Source organism: Apteryx rowi, unplaced genomic scaffold (assembly GCF_003343035.1).
Source record: "Apteryx rowi isolate R43461 unplaced genomic scaffold, aptRow1 scaffold_444, whole genome shotgun sequence".
NCBI classification, from domain to species: Eukaryota; Metazoa; Chordata; class Aves; order Apterygiformes; family Apterygidae; genus Apteryx; species Apteryx rowi.
In genome coordinates this window covers 62,745-81,447 of record NW_020450699.1, presented here as the reverse complement: position 1 = coordinate 81,447, position 18,703 = coordinate 62,745, and the positions used below count along the sequence as shown (strand labels likewise).

The window sequence follows — 18,703 nt, the reverse complement described above, 5'->3', positions numbered from 1 at the left end:
GAGTCCTTGAACTGTTTATTTCCTAAGACTGGAATGTAACAGGAACACAAAGAGACTTTTATAGATGCAGTATATGCACTCTACTCTCAATGTGCTGAAGTGTTACAAAATTCTAGAAGATGATCAGATTTTTGCATTACATTCTCATGATGATGAGAGGCAGTGAGCTGTGTAAATCCCCTCCATCAAGATAAGAAGATACCTCATAGTGCTTTCTGCACAGAACTGTAGAAACACTTGAAATAACCTTTTAAAAATACAATATGAAAAAAATATTTAGTTATAAGCTTAGATTTTTTAATGTTGAAGTTAAACAACCTTGAACATCAGCAATATATTGAGTAATTCTCAGCCTTTGCAGTTCAACTGGCTTCCCTCCGCTTTCATTCACCATTCCTCTTCCCTTGTGACCCTCAAACACAAGAGATACACAGATAAGAGATGTACACCACACTGTTTACTTTAGTTGTAGAGAACACTTGAGAAAAAATATTAAGTCAGAAAAACTGCAAGTAAACCAAGTGAAATGTACCTGCACTGGGCGCCTGTATTTCCTGCACGCTGTGACGTGAGCAATAACACTTGCATGAGTCTCTTTGCTGACATTAATTCCATTGACTTTGATTATGCATTGGCCAGGGTGGAGACCTGCTGCAGCTGCCACTGTTCCTATAAAAAAAAGTAAAAGCTGACAGATTTCTTTTTCTAAACATCTCCCTTAAAGCTTATAGTCCAAGAGCCTCGTTTTGTATCAGCATCTGCTCTCACTGATTGTTGTTGTGTTGTTGTGATTCATGTTGTTCCACTGCCTGTGGCTCCTAGATAGAGCTTCTGAAGTCAGCTGGACTCTGCAAAGATACCAAGTTCTGTAGCAAATGATTCCATGCAAAGAGATGGGATAATTATTCTAAAGACTATTTTATGAAGCAAAAGTTGATGGCCAATATGAAAATGTGGAAAATTTGTCTAAAAGAAAAGGATTAAGAGAAATTAAAATGCTCTAGCTTGAAACCAAATAATCATAACCTAGATCACTTTTTTTTCTAAATTCTGTTATATACCCTAAGTCTATGGGCTCTTTGGCTGCTTCAGGCATATAAAACAGAAGCTTTCTGGTGATTGGCCTATAATTCAAAGAAGTATCAGAGCATACTAGAAATTCTTGTTAAACAATAAGTGAAAAACCCAAATCCAAGGATATTTCCATGTAGTCGGTCCTTATTTTAATCTCTTTACCAATCCACTTATAACAGAATCTGCCTAATTTAAATAAAACAATCACAGATAATTGAGTAGGAGATTTCATTAACTTTAATCATTTTGAACAAAGAAATAAAAATACTCTTTGAACAACATAAAATATATGGTTCAGTAATTTATTTTCACAATCAAATAACCACTTTGGGAAAATCCTCTATCCACAGAAAGAGTACTATAAGCAGCTGTTTCCACGTCTTTCCAACATGATTCAAGAGTCCTCTGGAAAGACAGCCTGTTAGAGTATGACCTTACTTCCATCTTTCTGAACACTCAGATCCTTATGTCTTTGTTAGTATTGCCACAAAGGTGCCAGTGACATCTAAATCTAACTCCAGCCAGTGTTAGAAAATATTTAGTCTTCCTTCCTGCAAGGCAAGGTGCAGAAGCTTGCTACTACAAAAGAAAAGGCTAAACTGAATTTGCAGGGCTGACAAATAGAAAAGTCATGTTACGATTTGTTAGGTTACCAAATTTGACAAGGAAAAAAATGAAAGAATAAATCTGGGCTCCCTCATTTTAGTTATTATCAGGTTTTGCTTTTGTTTGAAAAAAATAAAACCTGGAGCAACAACAGACGATAGCTACCTTTTTAATCAAATATCAAAGAAAGTCTTTGGAAATGACACCATTACCAGTTATTATAAATCCCCCTCTCCCTCCCCCCATAAAAAGTTGACTTAAAAATATATATTAAAATAGGCCTTGTTAAATATCTCTCAAGACAGCAGAAATATTTAGAATTCAAAAAACCAAGGTCCCAATTCAGTTAAGTATATGGTTTGTAAGCATACACGTACAAGTATACGCGTTTTAAGCATATGCTTAAACCTTTCAGGTTTAGCAAACCACACAAGCAGGCACTTATATGCTATTGAGATTAATGGGAATAAAATATGTGCTTAATGAATAAGGACAGGCAGCTAAATTGAGACCCAGGTGTGGAAATAATTATCGCATTGGCTCAATAGTCTGTAGCTTATTAGACTTTCTCCTCTTGAAAATTTAAATTCTAGCACCACAGCCTGGAAGAAAATCACCTAGCTCTGTCCAAATCTGGCTACTCTGCAGATCAACTCAGTTTAAGTTCCTCAATTACAAAGGGGGTGGGGGAAGAACTGCCCCACAGTAGCTGAGAATACAGCTTTAGGTGATGCTACCATCAACAACATACAACAGCAGCAAAGGATGCTTCAAATTCTTTTATTGCTGATACAGTAGTCCAGAACATACTGCGTTAGAGAAGGCAAGTGTTTGACAGTAGCAACACAAAACGGACCACACAGTGTTTAGAGCAAACATCTGCAATTACTAAGACAGGGTAAGTCACCAGCATCCTTGAAAAGATTTGCCAAAAGTATGTTTTCTGTAAAACATTTTCAGAGGATTGCAGAACCACCTGGTGACAACAAATTAACTGTCAGGAAGCGGATCCCAACACCCATTCACTGGAGAAGTTAATTTTGCATCTATCAGCTGTTTCTCAATCTGTAACTGCGTGACCTTAACTTAACTTACCTACATTCATATAAATACATACTGAAATAAACATCCAAAGAATTTCTGAAGAAACTATCCAAAGATTAAAAAATATAATAACATGAAATAATCTTATTTGGTTTTATCTCATGTTGTTTGTGAAACTGGAAAAGACCATCTAAGCTGAAACACTGGTTCTAAGTTTGATTTACCTAATGGCCAGGCCATTAAGATATTAAACACATGTTTACCATTAGTTTTGTCAGCTCTTATGCCTTACCTCTCCCAACAGCATGGACAACTGATGGGCCAAAGCCCCGGATTTGGAATCCAAGTCCATCAGCAGAGTCAGGAATCTTCACTGTCCTGAAAAAAGCAAAGAATGTGCGAATGCAGCAAAAGGTGGTATTTTGTTATTTATCATAAAAATGGACTGTAATGAGTACATTACAGGGGTATAAAACTCTTATGCTTTCAGTCAATTCACAATCTTGGATTCAGCACCATTCACGTTGCAGATATTTTGCACCACTTTAATCAGAAATATGAGCAAGGTATGATGTTGAAAGCAATCAGAGAAAGGCAATACGAGTTAACGTAGAATTTCAATATGCTTATTAAGGCGAGAGCACCACAGTTATAAAAGTTCTCCCAAAGGGACTGCAACTGTGGTTAAGACGCCACAGAATAACGACACTGAAAGCTCAGAGAAGACAGGCAGTCAATCAGCCAAGGGCACAGAGCCTTGGAAACAGAGATCATGGAAAGCCTTGTCACATGAGCTGCTGAAGGTTATGGAGACTAGATTTCTATTAGAATTTTGTTAACATCTAAATTTCTGCTTGGCAGCCTTTACTGAAAACATATTTTGTTGGAGTTTTTCTGAGCAGCTATACAAAGCCCTGAGTTTTGCAAAGAAAGGATTACCTAATACTGTTTATATAGCATGTAGACACATTATATTACACTCTCGCTTTGTTTAAGTGCGATAGTAATAAACCCATTGACAAACATAACATTAACAAAAACACAGTTATGAGAATCAGAATTCACATCTATTCTTCATACTGAAGCTCTGAGCTAGCCCAAAGTACAGTAAGCATATTGATATCATACCAGCCCAGGCTCCAAAGAAAGCAGCACAGTTGCATTAGTCCTTATCAGAGCTAGTCAGGTCATGCATGCACTGCACTGATTTAACTGTGCAGGCTTTACTGCCAGCACCAGCTCTGGGGTTCTTATTTATGGAATCTTTGCACTGGGCTCCATTTGCCACTGCAAAAGCAGACAAATTCAAATTGATGCAGAAAAGTGATTTAAAAATACATCTGAAGAATTCTGTAGTAGGTTTGATTTACAGTTTTAAGTAATATCACTGCATTATTTCTTGTACTTCCAGTTTTTCCTGGTATACACAATGTTTAGCATTTGGAGGCAATTATAAGACAAGATGGGACCCAAATCCCATTGGAGCCTATAAATCTTTAAAAAATATTTCAATGTTCTTAAAATTAATAAATTCCCATTTGATATATTTTTCACAAATACGGTATATTTAAATATATGTATTGTATATTAACTAAAGTTAATACAATCTATATAGTTTCATTCTGAAAATTCTTTATGAACATGCTAATGAGTTAACCATGCAAGACCATCACTGGCAGTTTAAGCTAAGAATTCACAATGAGAACATTGTCTCTTCTGCCCACACAGTTGTGCTAGTAGCAGCTTCTAGTAGAAAAGCAGATGGTATGGAGGAATAAATTCTTAAATTTCTCTGGCAACATTCACTAGATCTTCTCTCTCAACCTTGAGATTCATCCACATTTTCAGTGGTGAGTTGTGTCAGAAATGAAACCAAAATCTACATAAAAGAAAAGCCAAGTTATGCTTTGTATGCTTGCTCCAGCACTATCACCTTCTGTTTGCGCATGCATGCATGTGTGCATGCACTTTTTTTTTTGGTAGTTTCAATCCAGATGATCAACTTTAGGCCATATTTCCTTCTTCGCTCTTTTCCTTATTCTGGGTGTGGCTGTATTTCTCAAGATACATCTTTCCTAAAATGCCTTTGCTTATTAAAAGGAGAAATACGTCTCTATTCTACTGCTTAACCAAAGCCATCCTAAAGGCAGTCTGCGTGTGCTACCTAGTAACAGGGGATGGGATCCTCCTTACTCTGTGAAATTTGACCAAAATTTCTCCTGACTGCTGTTGCTTATTCTCCTCTTTCTTTGGTGCGTATGTAAACCAGTAACAACTGCATTAACTTTAATAGACTTGCGCTCATTTACACATCTACTGAATTCAGACATTAGGCCTCACTTCTTATTTCTTTTCCATAACAAGAATTTCATTGAGGTAGCAAGGGTCAAACCTTTGTAAGAAATGCCTCTCTTATGTAAAGATCTGGAGTTGTTTACTTGTTACTCTTGTTTATATGACCAGTGCAGTTACAGAAGAGGCCCATTAGATCACAGAGTCTAACTTCTGCCAAACCAGGAACTAAACCTCAGACAGAGGAACTTGTGTTATAAACAGAGTATCAGATAAGTGATCAAAACTGCCCACATATTCATTTATACTTGCAGTTTCTGCATGTACTTAAAGTGGCAGAACTGAAGATCTAAAGCAGTGCTGTTTCACTTTTCCTGACTGACAAATGCAATAAAATAAAACCCAAGCAGATCAATTTGCTTGGCTTTAACAAAGTAAGATTAGATACAAGACTTGGTGCTTTGATATTATATCCATCATTTTATTTCTTCATGTTATTATTTTACTTAATCAGATAGCTTTGTAAGAGACTTTTAAAAGAACTAAATAACATCCAGCAATAGGCATTTCATCCCCAGCATTTAAAATAACCTTACAGTAGTGCTGTTTAAAATTTCACTTGTCTTTTAAAATTCACTTCAGTTGTAGTTTTTAAAATTCCCCCAATGGTATGACAACTTACTCCCGCGGTTTAGTGCTCACAAGAACCCGGAGGGGCTTTCTGCTGTTTAAACATGCTTTCAGGAAGCAATCCACTTCACTAAAGGGTCGCAGAAAAACCAGGTCACCATTAATGGCGAAGATTTTTTTCCCAGCTTCCAAGCCTGCCATCTAGAAAATAAATAACAGTTGTTTATATGTTTGCCTTTTATAACCACCAAGATTATATTTTCTTCTGCTTGAATGCAGCCCCAATAGGAATAACGATACATATATTTTCTTTACATTCTTTATGCCTTCTTCACATAGTGCGCAGAGAAGACTAACAACACAAAATAGTTCTAGATCTAGTTATATTGACATAGAGCATACTGTAAACTCTAATTATGAAAACACCTAAATGAGTCCTAATCTTAATCAAGGTTTTATGACTACTACAGTATCAGTTAATACTTGTAATAATTAACACAACAGCTTTCACTGAGCTAGGTTTTTTGGTTTTGTTTTTTTATGGTGTTACCAAATTTGCCCACCTTTCATTCTCCAAAGGAACTAAAGACTTATTTCAAACAGATGGACTTGATGAATATTTTACTAAATGAATATTTATTAAGTTCCAAAACTGAACAAGATTCTTAAAAGTTTTGTGGCTATGCCTGTGAGCCAAAAGTACAGCATGTCAGATCACAGACAATCTTTAAACTCTGGTTTAACAAGAAAGAAACCATATCCAGCTAGGATGCCAGGAGTACACAGTGCTGCTCAAGGCACACACTAAGTACGTGCATGAGCTTAGTGCATTTGGGACCATGACAGATTTCACTGTAGAAAAGATAATAGGGAATTACACAAAGCTCACGGAGCCAACTCATCTCAGATACAGCTCTGTAGCTGTATTACATTATGGCTTCGTTGTGTCTATTTTTATCATAATTCCTGTCCCATCAGGAGATGCGCAAGGACTTTAAATCCAGGTCTAATATCTTTCTCTTTTACAAGAGATTATCATCCTTTTTTTATCTTTATATGTATAGACACTCATACATTTCTGTGGCAGCAGTATGAATTTACTTCACAGAACATCTAAAGCAATACTAACAAACAGAAAGTCTGTACTTTCTTCATTCAGATTCTGAAATTCTAGACTTTATACAAGTGCAAATAAAAATCATTAAACTTTAGCACACCCTTTACTGTGAAATAAATCAAGTACACATTTAAAGAGTAACATACTTGTTTTATATTCATTTCATATTTTACCAATAAGCGTGCATGCTACTCATTAATAATGATGTCACTGGAATATTATGAAATGCATAAAAATAAATAAAATTTAACTTATATTACTACTCTCAATACAACAAATTACCTGAAAATAAAATGAGTATTAATAATGGTCACAGTTTTGTTTTAAACAAAATAATTTTAGAAGTTCATAACTACAGTTTTCTTGGAAAGTTGTCAAATTATTGTGCTATCATGTATGATTATAATTTTTCCTAAATGATGCACAAAATGTACAGCTGTGAACAATTCAATAAAATATGGAAAATATAATATTTGATACCTCAGCATTTGATCCTTTCTCCACCACTTTGATAATAGGCACTTTATTTTTATCTTCTAAACCAAAACCATAGGTACCTTCATTAGATTTAATCTGAAAAATAAAATTGTTTAAAATATGGTTCAAAAATGGTTAAAAAGAGTTAAACTATAACTCCATTTTTGTCACTATATCCAATTTATTAATCATCAAAACATATGATCATTCATTTTATTAACTCACCAACAATGACTTGGCTATTACATTTTCCACTACTTTTAAATCATGTTTCATGAGCCTGTGTTTCATATTTGACCCTTCCATTTCTTCATCCGCAAAAAAACGGAACAGCAGTGGTTCATCTTTAAATTCGCTTTTTTCTAACACTGTATGATACAGAAACACAGACATCATTTCTTTTTTTTTGGAATTCTTGAATATCATATCTTTCATGAACCATAAAACATGGTGTTTGGACAAAACATGGACATGTGCACAGTTATTAAATGCTAGCAAGCTATTTTGTGCGTGAATCTAGGCAAATTTTAATTTCTAACATAAATAACAGTTTTTGTTTGGATCCATTATAGATAGCTATCACTAAGTTCATTTTCAAGTACAACATGTGGTTTCACCATAGTGAGGAGGACACATTAGCCTGAAAAGGTTTTACTGAAAATGTCAGGCACAGAGGTTTTCTCCTAAAAGGGATTTACAAACATGATTTTGGAAAGTTCTGCTGGACAGCTGTTGGAGATCAGTGCTCACCACCAAGCTCTGGCACTCTTCAGGTGGTGAAGCATGCTAGCTTCATTATTTGAAATGGGTTTACTGGGGATGTGGAAGCAACTAGAACAGCAGATGGATGTAGTTTATATGTTTAAAAATCCAAAGGAAAAAGAATGAACAGTGTCTGAGGGGAAGTTATTCTCCCTCCTTCTCTAAACAAGCTGATGAGGAAATCATTTCTTCCTCCTTTTATTTCAGTAAATGACCTGCCACTTCAATCCTTTCATTGAAATCTTGCTTCTGATGGCATTAAATTCAGCCTTGTTCTCCTCATTTTCAGTTCTGCACATATCTCTGCTCTCTCCCATTTTTCTTTGTTCTCTGCTGACCTCATGATTTTCTCACTTTTCTACAGTCCACTTTCTCCTACTATCACAGCTTCACATTTTCAAGTCATGTTCCTCCATACTTTCATTCATTCTTCCAAAAATGCCTCTTTTTTTTCCTCTTAAGAAATCACTTTTAACATCTCCTCCTATTTTTCTGCCATTATCATTTGTTCCTACATACTCCCTCAATTTTTGTCTTCACTGTCATCTGTGTGAACAGGTATACCTGCTTAAGAATTTTCTTTCATAAAGTGGCTAATAAAAACTCCCCCCTAAATCATTCACAGAATGAAACCCTCAGTACATACTATAATATTGACTTAAAATAATTTTCAAATATACAAAGTTTTGTTTTCTTGAAATAGCATAGGTTCTTCAGAAAAGCATAGGTCTCTTCAGAAATGCAATAAAACTACTTACTTCCTATCCCTTCTGTAATATCTTTAACAGCCCCTGCATTTCCTTCCTGCTAAGCAGATGGCATTAAACAAAAGGCAAGCATTAGCTTGTACAGAATGTACTTACTTACCATGGTGCATAAATCCATTGTCACAAAGAGCTACGCCAAAGATCATAGCTTCCTCCCTGGTCCGGCAATCCCCCTGTTAAACCACAGCATGGTCTTTTTATATTTTAACAGATGAGTAAAATGTATTCTATACACACTGGTGTAACCTCACAGGGCAGGCAACGCTGGTAGATTATACTTACCATTGCCACCTTTATATACACATTTATAGTGTATATATAATACAGTGTACATATATTTGTATATATAGCAGTATACCTCTTTATAGTTACAAATAGAATATGGAAACATTTTAGTAACATTGTATTCTCTATAAAAACTGAACATAATAGAATCTAAAAAGGTATCAAAGTTAAAATTGGTATATCTTGACTTAGTGACCAGACTATACCCATCCTCATTCCTAGCTTGCCTAAAATAAAACAGAACTGATGACAGCAAATTGATACTACTTTTATCCAAGTAGTCAGTAATTTTGAGTTCTCAGATCCTATCCATTTGAACTAAAACTGTGAACAGTGTTACATGCTGAATCACAAAGCTAAGTCTCATTAAAACATTTGAAGTTCAACAGCAAATAAGGAAGATAAGCATAAAAGGGATGAACAGAATGGCTGCTGATGGCTGATTTCTGTTACTTCCTCTTTTAAGAGGAATTCATTTACACACAAACACAGTTCTAATAATTAGAACTCCTAGACAAAATATTTGCATGTTACTCCACTTAATACAACACTATCTTCCATACTAGAATTTAAACATAATATTCAAAAAGTACATAAATACATAAATCCAAAGGTGTACACTTGCCTGTGCAATCAACCAGTCTGTGAGTTTGTTAGCCATGACTACAGATTTGTAGGTTCTCAGATGATAATCCTTATCCCTGTTCAAAACAAAACCAAAAAAAAACCCTCAAAAGAGTACAAAAGAAAAACTTGTATTTTATATACAAGTTGGTACAAGCACGAATTAAGCTTTTTGTAAATCAAACCTTACGGTATAGATAGGAAAGAGGAGGGTGCCCATATCTTACTTGGGCAATAATGCCACTGGAGCATAAAGGTAGTTGTCTTGTTACAGCTGAGACTCTCCAAAGGAGATAATGGAGTGTTAGTATAGAAGTGAGTATGTTAATACATACAGCAGGCATCCAAGCACATCCATGAGGACCTAGAAGGTTCTAAAAGTTTGAAAAGAAGGTCATATTGAACTGAGTTTGCATTCATTTTATGATGCAGTTATGCTTTTTCTCTTGACAGCCCTTCAATCTTGTTTGATTCTTCCCAAGAGACTAATCTTGAAAGCATAGGTTAGGTTCCTATGTTCAAACACAGTATCTACAGAATACGTATCTCTTTTGAATAAGTCACTGAGGATTTCCCAGTCGGACTCACCTAATTACTGGGGTAAAAAGACTGTGAAGGCGACAGTACAGCCGTACACCCTGTTAAAGAGAAAGATGAAGTTAATCACACATTTACACCAAAGAGAACATGAAAGGGATGGACACAGTAAGGAAGCCTTACTGTTCTAAATGCATTTCATTTAGCTATTAAAATAATCTGCTATGTCTGTATCTTTTCATGTGCCAAAACCTAAAATTTTGAGATAACAAAAATATTCATGAATAAGTGATGAGACAAAACATTTCTAACCAAGCTTAACTAAGACACATGCAAAAAAAAACATTAGCTCTAAGGTAGCATTAAAAGATTATTTTAAAGGCATAGTAATCTAAAAGAAATGTACACAAAATCTGAAAGATTAAGCAATGTTTCTATGCATTAAGGTTTTCCCAATCACTGCTTGTTATTCTACAAACAAAATGAATAACTAAAGTTAAAAAAAAATCCAGAGACATTCAGTTATATCCATAGGCACCTTATTTACAAATATAAATTACAACCAGCCAGTAAACTAAAAAAAGAAAAAAAAAAGCAAAATGATTTAAAGATGTGGAGCTTTTTAATTAAAAACAAGCAAAAATGAAAAAAAAATTTGGAGGAGTTCAAGATACCACCATCAAAAATGGTATTTTAAAAATTAGTATTTCCTAATAGATTGCTAAAAAAGAATTATAACATGCATGACAAAACATGGATAACAATAGAAAATTGTGTCAAAATAGATTCCATCATACATTGCTTTGCCTGCTAGTTCAGTATTGAATGTTCTCTTAGATATACCTTAATATTATATATAGATATACATTAACACATGCCAAGAGATAAATCAGTGACATTGTAGTGTAATATCCAAGTGCTGCCATATTTTCCTGTCTCAAAATCATGAAAAGTTTGACTATCAATGAGTTTAAAGGCAATTCTGTTCAATCATTTTGTTATGCTCATAGTGTAGAGATGGACCGTACTACCTAAATATCTACATTAAAATATCTATTCAATTCCTGATTTACTGCTTTATTAAGGCACTAATAAAAGCCACTCTAATTTACAGGAAAAGGGAAAAAACCTTCTATGTATAGCTTTGTATCTATTAAAATGGATTGAAGAATAAATGAATTGTTGGCTTCATAATTGTCAAGAAACATGGACAACACATCCTGCATATGAAACCATTAAATAATTAAAATACACTTCTTAATTTTGTATTTAAAATATGTAGCAACAAGCCAAAATCTGCCCAAAATCTGCCAAAACAGAGCTAGGCAAGTGTGAGGAGATGCTATTTATCCTAGCATAATATTTTACATTATTTTTCAAGCAGATTTTTTTATACATTCTTAATAATAATAATAGCAACTGCTCTGTACCTTAGAAATCACATCCTGCATTTCATTTCTTGGATAATATGTTCCATCATCATATCGGAATCTGTACAGCATGTGTTCAGGTTTGAATTGGTGCTTATCTGTGACTAAAGAAAAAATAATTGTGTATTGTTAGGTGACTTTCCGAGGAAATCAAAAAGAAAGAAGAAGGCCCAAGTAATTCCTTGTAAAAACAACCCAATACACAGTAATAGATTTCAGACAGTGAGGGCAGGAAACACTGGTAGATCATTTGGCCTAAGTTCCTTTATGTCACAGGTGACTTTATTTCTTGCAATATTTAAGTAGTCTACAGGAAAGCAAACAATTTTAAGTCACAGGCACAGAACAGGACAGATAACCAGGCAAGGAACAGCCTGGAAAATTAGGCAAGACATATCCAATGATCCTAGCCTTCACAAAGGAACAAGAAAATGTATCAAATAAATATGACATTGGGTTCACTCACTCCCATTCCAAATCTGGTCTAACCTTGAGCACTTTTGCAAAGCATGTCAACAAACTAGCTAAAAAAGGTGGTGGTTTTTGCCGCTATTCACACTATTGTTCCACATTATTCTGTGTTCCAACTCTTACTGAGGCCCATCTCAGATGATTCAATAAAAATGCAAACACTCCACAACACATCTGATCAGTTATGCACTGGAGGACAAAAGGGAGAGGGAACTTCTTCCTCCATACATTGCCAGCTGAGGGTCTTAAGTATGAGGGACTTGAAGTCATTATGCAGATGTTGAAGCCAATGCTGATAATCCACTTCCCCAAAGATCCATGAAGAAAGTATCTTAACATGTGAATTTCCAGTTTAGAGAGGCTCACAGATTTCAAGAATGGAACCTCACACAACTGTTTGGTCAAAACAGACACATCATATGATGGAAAACTCCCGGAAATGGGACTCAAGCAAGTCCTTCTGAAAGCCAGCTGATTTCATCTGAAGACTGAGGACAGCACTAAGCATTAGCACTGTCCTAAGATACCTGTCTTGTGTTAATTATTCTTTTGCTTGAAAACACCAATTTTAATTCAAAACTACATTTATGTGGCATCTACTTCCCATAATAGGCTATCATTATGTCTTTGCTGAACAGAGTAACAAGGCCCATAGTGTCACATAATTCTTCCAGTGTGCCTTCCTATACCAAGTGATTAAACCATCACCCATTATTCTCTTCAACAAAGTTGAACACCATATGCTTTGCACAGTAAGGTGCCTTCTGTAACCACTGCATCATTTTTCACACTCCTTCAAGCTCTTCAGTATCTCCACACAGCTCCTAATGCGTGGACATATAAACTGACATTATATAGAGAGTGGTTACATCAGTGTCATGTGCAAGAACAAAATAACTTCCGTATTTGCATTTGATATATCTACTACTAATAGTAAAGTCAAAGATGTTATTCTGACTTTTTGCCACTGCCTTGAACTGGCAGTACACGCTGAGGTGATAATCCACAATAACCACGAAGCTCTTTTACACGTCATTTCCTTCTAACACATCAGGTACAGCCTACAAAATTTCCACATATATTGCCTACTATAAGTATCCAAATGCATTTTAATGGATTGTGACCATTTAACTGAGCAATAAAGATTAGTTTTAGTTTTGTAATTAAAAATACTTTCCTACTGTTGGAGAACAAAATATATTCCACTAGATCAATAAACTTTAAGATTTTTTAAAACCAGCAACTACCAGAAATAGAAAAATCACCATCATAATTCTATTGCTTAAGGCCAAATTGTTACTGACTGTTATAGAGACGTACAGGGAGGGAATCATGACTACAAAGCACCTTTCCACCCTTGCATGCCTGTAAAAAACAGAATACAACCCTGAAGAACGCAAGCACTGTTCTTTCTTTGCAGCCCCCTACTCACATATAGTCCACCAAAAACTAAAGGAATAGGTTCACAGAGTTGGCACATCCTGAGCTCTGGAAAACAAGAAAACCAGACAAGGAAGCTTCCTACTCAAGTATGCTGCGCAAAATATTCAGGCAATGCTCTGAGTGAAGCTGTAAAACCACCTGTAGTGTTTTGTTTGCTTTCTTGCTTTCTATGGCTTGTTTTGCTCAAGAGGATGAATGGATGATCATCAGCTACTGAAGAAGATTTAAAAAAAACATTTAGCCACTGTAAGTCCTGGTTTTATTTTAACTAGAATCAGCTGTACATTCCTAAGGCCATAGTTTCGCAAACACTTAAAGCTGGTATAACCCATTATCACCACTAAAATAAGCAACCCTATGTAATTTTCTGTGTCACTCCCACCCATGTGCCAGTACTTCCTTGTGTTGGGATAGGTATTTATACGGCACACAACAAGAAAAGGGAACTGACTCAGGTTTAAGCTAGTCTTTACTTTTACTTTTTTGCCAGGGTAATTTTAACTCCCATCAGTACTCCAGTCCATGAAATGGCACAGCCGCACAAACACTTGTGCTAGCATAAAATGGACCAGGACTGTTTACTTTAGCAGCTGTACCAGCTTATACATTCATAAAACTACAACCAAATATGCATTTATAAAACTATCTGATATACAGATTATTTTAGTAACTACAAAGCTTCTTACACTTCTAACTCTAATTAGCAAGAGCAAGTGACTTGACAAAGCAGTTCAGCCCATTGACTGATGCAAGTCTTTTCAGATATCAGAGAAAATGTCAGCAGGTGGATTTAGATGAGCACCATACAAACAGATTTTTCCTTTTGCAAAACTGGAAAAAGAAACAAGGTAAAAAACATAACTTTTCCACTTGCAAGAGTTCACACACCAGCAAGTAAAACAATGCCCACCACAATATGGGTCCAGGCCTTGCTAGAATGAAGCCCAACACAGTGAAAATAATGGCAGGCACAGTGAATAGGCAAAGTCTAACAAAGCCCTCTACAACATTTGCAATGTGAATATCAGCCAAACTTTTTCTCCCTTGCTCCCTCTGTGAAAACAGATGGTTCATTCAACTTATTTTAAGAACTCTATTTTCACCAAACCACAGCTGGATCTACTATTCAAAGTAGCATGTCTGGCTCATATTTCTACGCTCCAATATAATTACCCTTTTATCTCATGAAATTACACAATATTCATTTAACTCTGTATTGAGAAAGTCTATTAGTGTATTTGGGATATAATTAATGAGATCAGAAGAAGAATCTTTGGCAACAGAATCATTCCACTGACAACAACTCTATGTGCGTAGCAAACCTAATAGCATCTGACATTTGAATGATGGTGGAGGAAAATCACACAGACTGGCATTAAAATATTAAAGACTACATGACTACTGATGAATACCCTTAATATGTTTACTCCTACTCTATGTATGTTTAAAATGCATAAAGCTAAGCAGCACTCTGTTCCTCCCACTTTCTTTCCAGCCAAGGACACCGAAAACATGGTAGCAAAGAAGCACCATCTGCTTCTCAAACTGATTATATTTCTTTGAGTTTTGTAAAATAGCCTCAAAACTTTTTTTGTATTCCAAAACCAAGCCCAAATCAGTGCAGGAATCTGAGCAGCTTCTGAAGCATTAAAAGATTTTTATATCAGTTTTACAAAGCAAGTATTGAATTTATTACTGGACTAAGTATATAAACATTGCAATGTAAATTATCAATGATTCCACCGCAAATTACACCCTGGATCCATGCTGGAACAGTAGCTAACTTCACAGTTGTTTCACTAATTGTTTTTAAGTGACTGTACCTATTGCAATCCACACATCTTCAAAAACAGAAGTTTCTCCAGTTCACTTGTATGGTCCTGCTGAACCATACGTTGTAAAAGGGAAGGAGAGGGGGAGCTGATCTTGAGAGTTTGATAAGAAAAATGTTGCCAGTGCAAATTACCTCAAGAAATCAATACTTCTTATTGGCTCAAAAACTCTATCATTTCAGTGATACTTCTCTCCAGAATGAGTTCAAGACAGATAGTTAAAAGGGAGAATTTCAGCATGAAAATTTGAATTTTAATAACATTTTAATCTACTGAAAATAGGGGCTTAAAATTCAAAATATTAAACTGTTGAGATGTAGGCTGGATTCTGTCAGCTTCACTTGTTATTCCTAAAAGATAATCAGGCACATTTACCAACAGGGAACTGCGACATTCGTTGCTCACTCCCTTCTACAATTCTTAGTTGATCATGGACCCCTAAAAAGCCTTGCCTAAAAGAAGGCTTATATCCTTAAAAGCCATCTACCCTTCTTTATGTTCTCGCAGAAGCGTTTTCTGCTTATAACAGGATAGCAACTCTAGGTCCTTGTCTGCAGTGTTGTGATCCCGGCAGCATAGGTCTAACCCAATTAAACCAACAGAACCACTCTCAGTAAATCTACTAGGCATTGGCGATTGCCCCACAAGGTCCCTGCAAGGATACTGCAGATTCAGCAAACTATCTTGCATTAACAAGATCATCTTTTCATCAAAAATAAAGTTCATTTTAATTATAACAATTACCTTGAAAATAAATAAGTTAAAATTAATTATATTTACCGTGATGGATAATGCCATTTTCTAATAAAGCTTGGCCAAGATGAACACCTTCTTCAGATTTGTGTATCTCTCCAATTTCCAATAACCAGGACACAAATTCACTGAATTAAAAACAGATACAAAAAAAACAAACTTTAAATGTCATACCACCACATCTACTACCTTTTCCTTCCAGTACCTCTTTATGTTTGATACATAAGTACCTAAGTCTGTAAGTAGTCTACAAAATATTTTGTGTAACAGAATTATTTCTGCCATAAGCTCACTTTCCAGTTTTATTTATTACAGGCAGGGCCAATACTCTGTCCATAACGGGAAACATTTACATGTTCCTAATTTACATTTTGGCAAAACTCTGGAATGGGAGACAAATAGCCCTAACAGACATTGAAAATAAACAATGGTTTCCTTAAAATGCCAAAGAAGATTTAAAGTGTGTTTTCAGCTGGTTGAAATTTACACTATCAAATGCATATTCTACCTTCCAAAAAAGCATTTGGGGAAAGTGGTTAGTTTCCTCTTCCTGTCTTTGATGAGATTCCCTTGTTTGCACATCATTTTGTACAGTCTTTCTCCTTGTTCAGATATCATCACCCAAGTGTCTTGTTCCATGCCCAGTTTTAAACCTGCCAAGATACATTCAGATTTTATGAAGTGAATTGCCATTATATTTCAAAATATTCCACAAAACTAAGAAGTAAACCCAATGCTCTTATACATAAAAAAGCAAACATAAAAGGAATTACTTTCCATTATTTTGCTCAGCATCAAGATTCAGCTAAACAATTGATCTTCATACAAACATAATAAAAAAATCCCTTATAGTGATGTTAAATTGTTCCTGAAAATGTGCAACTATACCGACATCACCATTGACTTCATAGTAAAAATACTAATTCTGTGATTTTCACTGACTTCATTATGTGAACACTTACAAGGGAGGAGTCGTCCCTTCTCAAGTTTAAAAGAAAAAGGCCTTGTTTTTACTTTTACCATGTGACAATAAAAATATTCAGACAGTCATGAAATATTTTCCTCATTCCAATGAACAGTAACTATTTATCTGTTATGCACTTTTTATGTTTTACATAAGATTAGTTTACCCCTTTTCTACAAATGCATATACACATCTTGATTTCTATTTGCTTCAGAATTTTCTCAACAAAAAACTATCAAGGTTTTTAGTTTGATATTTGTTACTATTTTTTTTCCAGTTACTCTTTTTGAGAAACTCATTACAACTCAGTAACAAAGAACAGTCTTGATGATCAAAACAGTTTTTCTTGAATTACATGTCATATTGGCCACTCACAGAAGCTTGTGCTCCCAAGGAGTACCCAAGACCTTTGCAGCCCACATGCTTTCTCTATAAAAACAGTTATTAATTCTGAACAAAAACATACATTTCTGAAATCTTATGCATGCATTATATGTTCACAGTTTCTCTCTTTCTTCAGACTTGCACATTTGTAAAACTATAACTGCACACCTTTAATATGAGTAATAGTCCGTCATTTTTTTTAATTCTGCAAAAATAGCCAAGTAAGTGTCATGGCCCCAAAAAATGATAAGCAACGGTATCTGACACAGATACGGAAGTGCTTCTCATGATGCATGAAGCTGATAGTGCTGATGCCACACAAACAGATCAAACATCATTTGTTCCCAGGAAAAGAAAATCAATATAGTGCTTTTGGAGCTTCTAGGAAACACGTTTTTATTTGTATTGACATGTTTTTATTTGTATTGACTCTTTGAACCAAGTATAAATGCACTGCATCATCAGACTTGAAGATCATCTCCTTTTAAATAAACTTACAACTCACTGAATGCCTCAGGTGGCTACATGAAAGCCCTGAACCTAACAGAAATACTTTCCAGCAGAAAGTTTCCAATTCAGCTTCAGTCCCCTTGCAAGAAAATATGATCTATATAGTGGTCGTAGTTGACAGTTCAAATACAACTACTGAAATCTGTGGTAAAGTGTTTTACTTGGGGCATTCTCTCCCTTTTGCTCAGCTATTGCTGTATGGGTTCCAGATAACAACGTAAGTTGAGTTTCCCTAAGTGCATTGAATCTCTGAGTTTCCCAGCATGCTCAGGTCATCAAGCCCCAGTTACATGGCACACTCGAATTCTATTTCTGTGCCTCACTCCACCTGCACATGCTGTATTTATCTAGTCTGGGGATTATTGCAACCTGCCTCTCTGTGAAATGCGGCGTCTGCAGCATTGCTATGAACAAATCCATAGACAGGCCCTGCCACACAGCACTGTGTGGCGGGAATGCCCTACCTGAGCCTCCCTCCCTGCCCAAGGGATTTGACAGGCCTGTACATTGGATTTAGTTAGTCTCAGACTTACAAAGGGAGAAAAGATACAGCTCTCACATGTGCAGTCACTTAGACTTCGGTGTAATTGCATACATATACATGAACTTCACATCTTACTAAGTAATCATACAGTTAAAGCATCTTTATGCTCACAGTCAATGGGAAAGTGTTTATAGTTAGACACAGTATTTGAATTCTA

The 18,703-nt window shown here is 35.5% G+C and overlaps 1 protein-coding gene across 1 annotated transcript in view; it reads right to left on the bottom strand.

Annotated features, from left to right (window-relative positions):
* Positions 1–18,703, bottom strand: part of PREX2 (phosphatidylinositol-3,4,5-trisphosphate dependent Rac exchange factor 2) — a 142,057-nt gene that overhangs the window by 91,967 nt on the left and 31,387 nt on the right. Inside the window, exons 10-20 of the mRNA XM_026076953.1 lie at positions 16,653–16,797; positions 16,172–16,272; positions 11,646–11,749; positions 10,267–10,316; positions 9,680–9,755; positions 8,870–8,942; positions 7,466–7,608; positions 7,244–7,336; positions 5,699–5,847; positions 3,017–3,102; positions 533–669 (exon numbers count right to left, since the gene is read on the bottom strand). Coding sequence (XP_025932738.1) covers positions 533–669; positions 3,017–3,102; positions 5,699–5,847; positions 7,244–7,336; positions 7,466–7,608; positions 8,870–8,942; positions 9,680–9,755; positions 10,267–10,316; positions 11,646–11,749; positions 16,172–16,272; positions 16,653–16,797 — 1,157 coding nt within the window. The remainder of the gene's footprint in view (positions 1–532; positions 670–3,016; positions 3,103–5,698; positions 5,848–7,243; positions 7,337–7,465; positions 7,609–8,869; positions 8,943–9,679; positions 9,756–10,266; positions 10,317–11,645; positions 11,750–16,171; positions 16,273–16,652; positions 16,798–18,703) is intronic.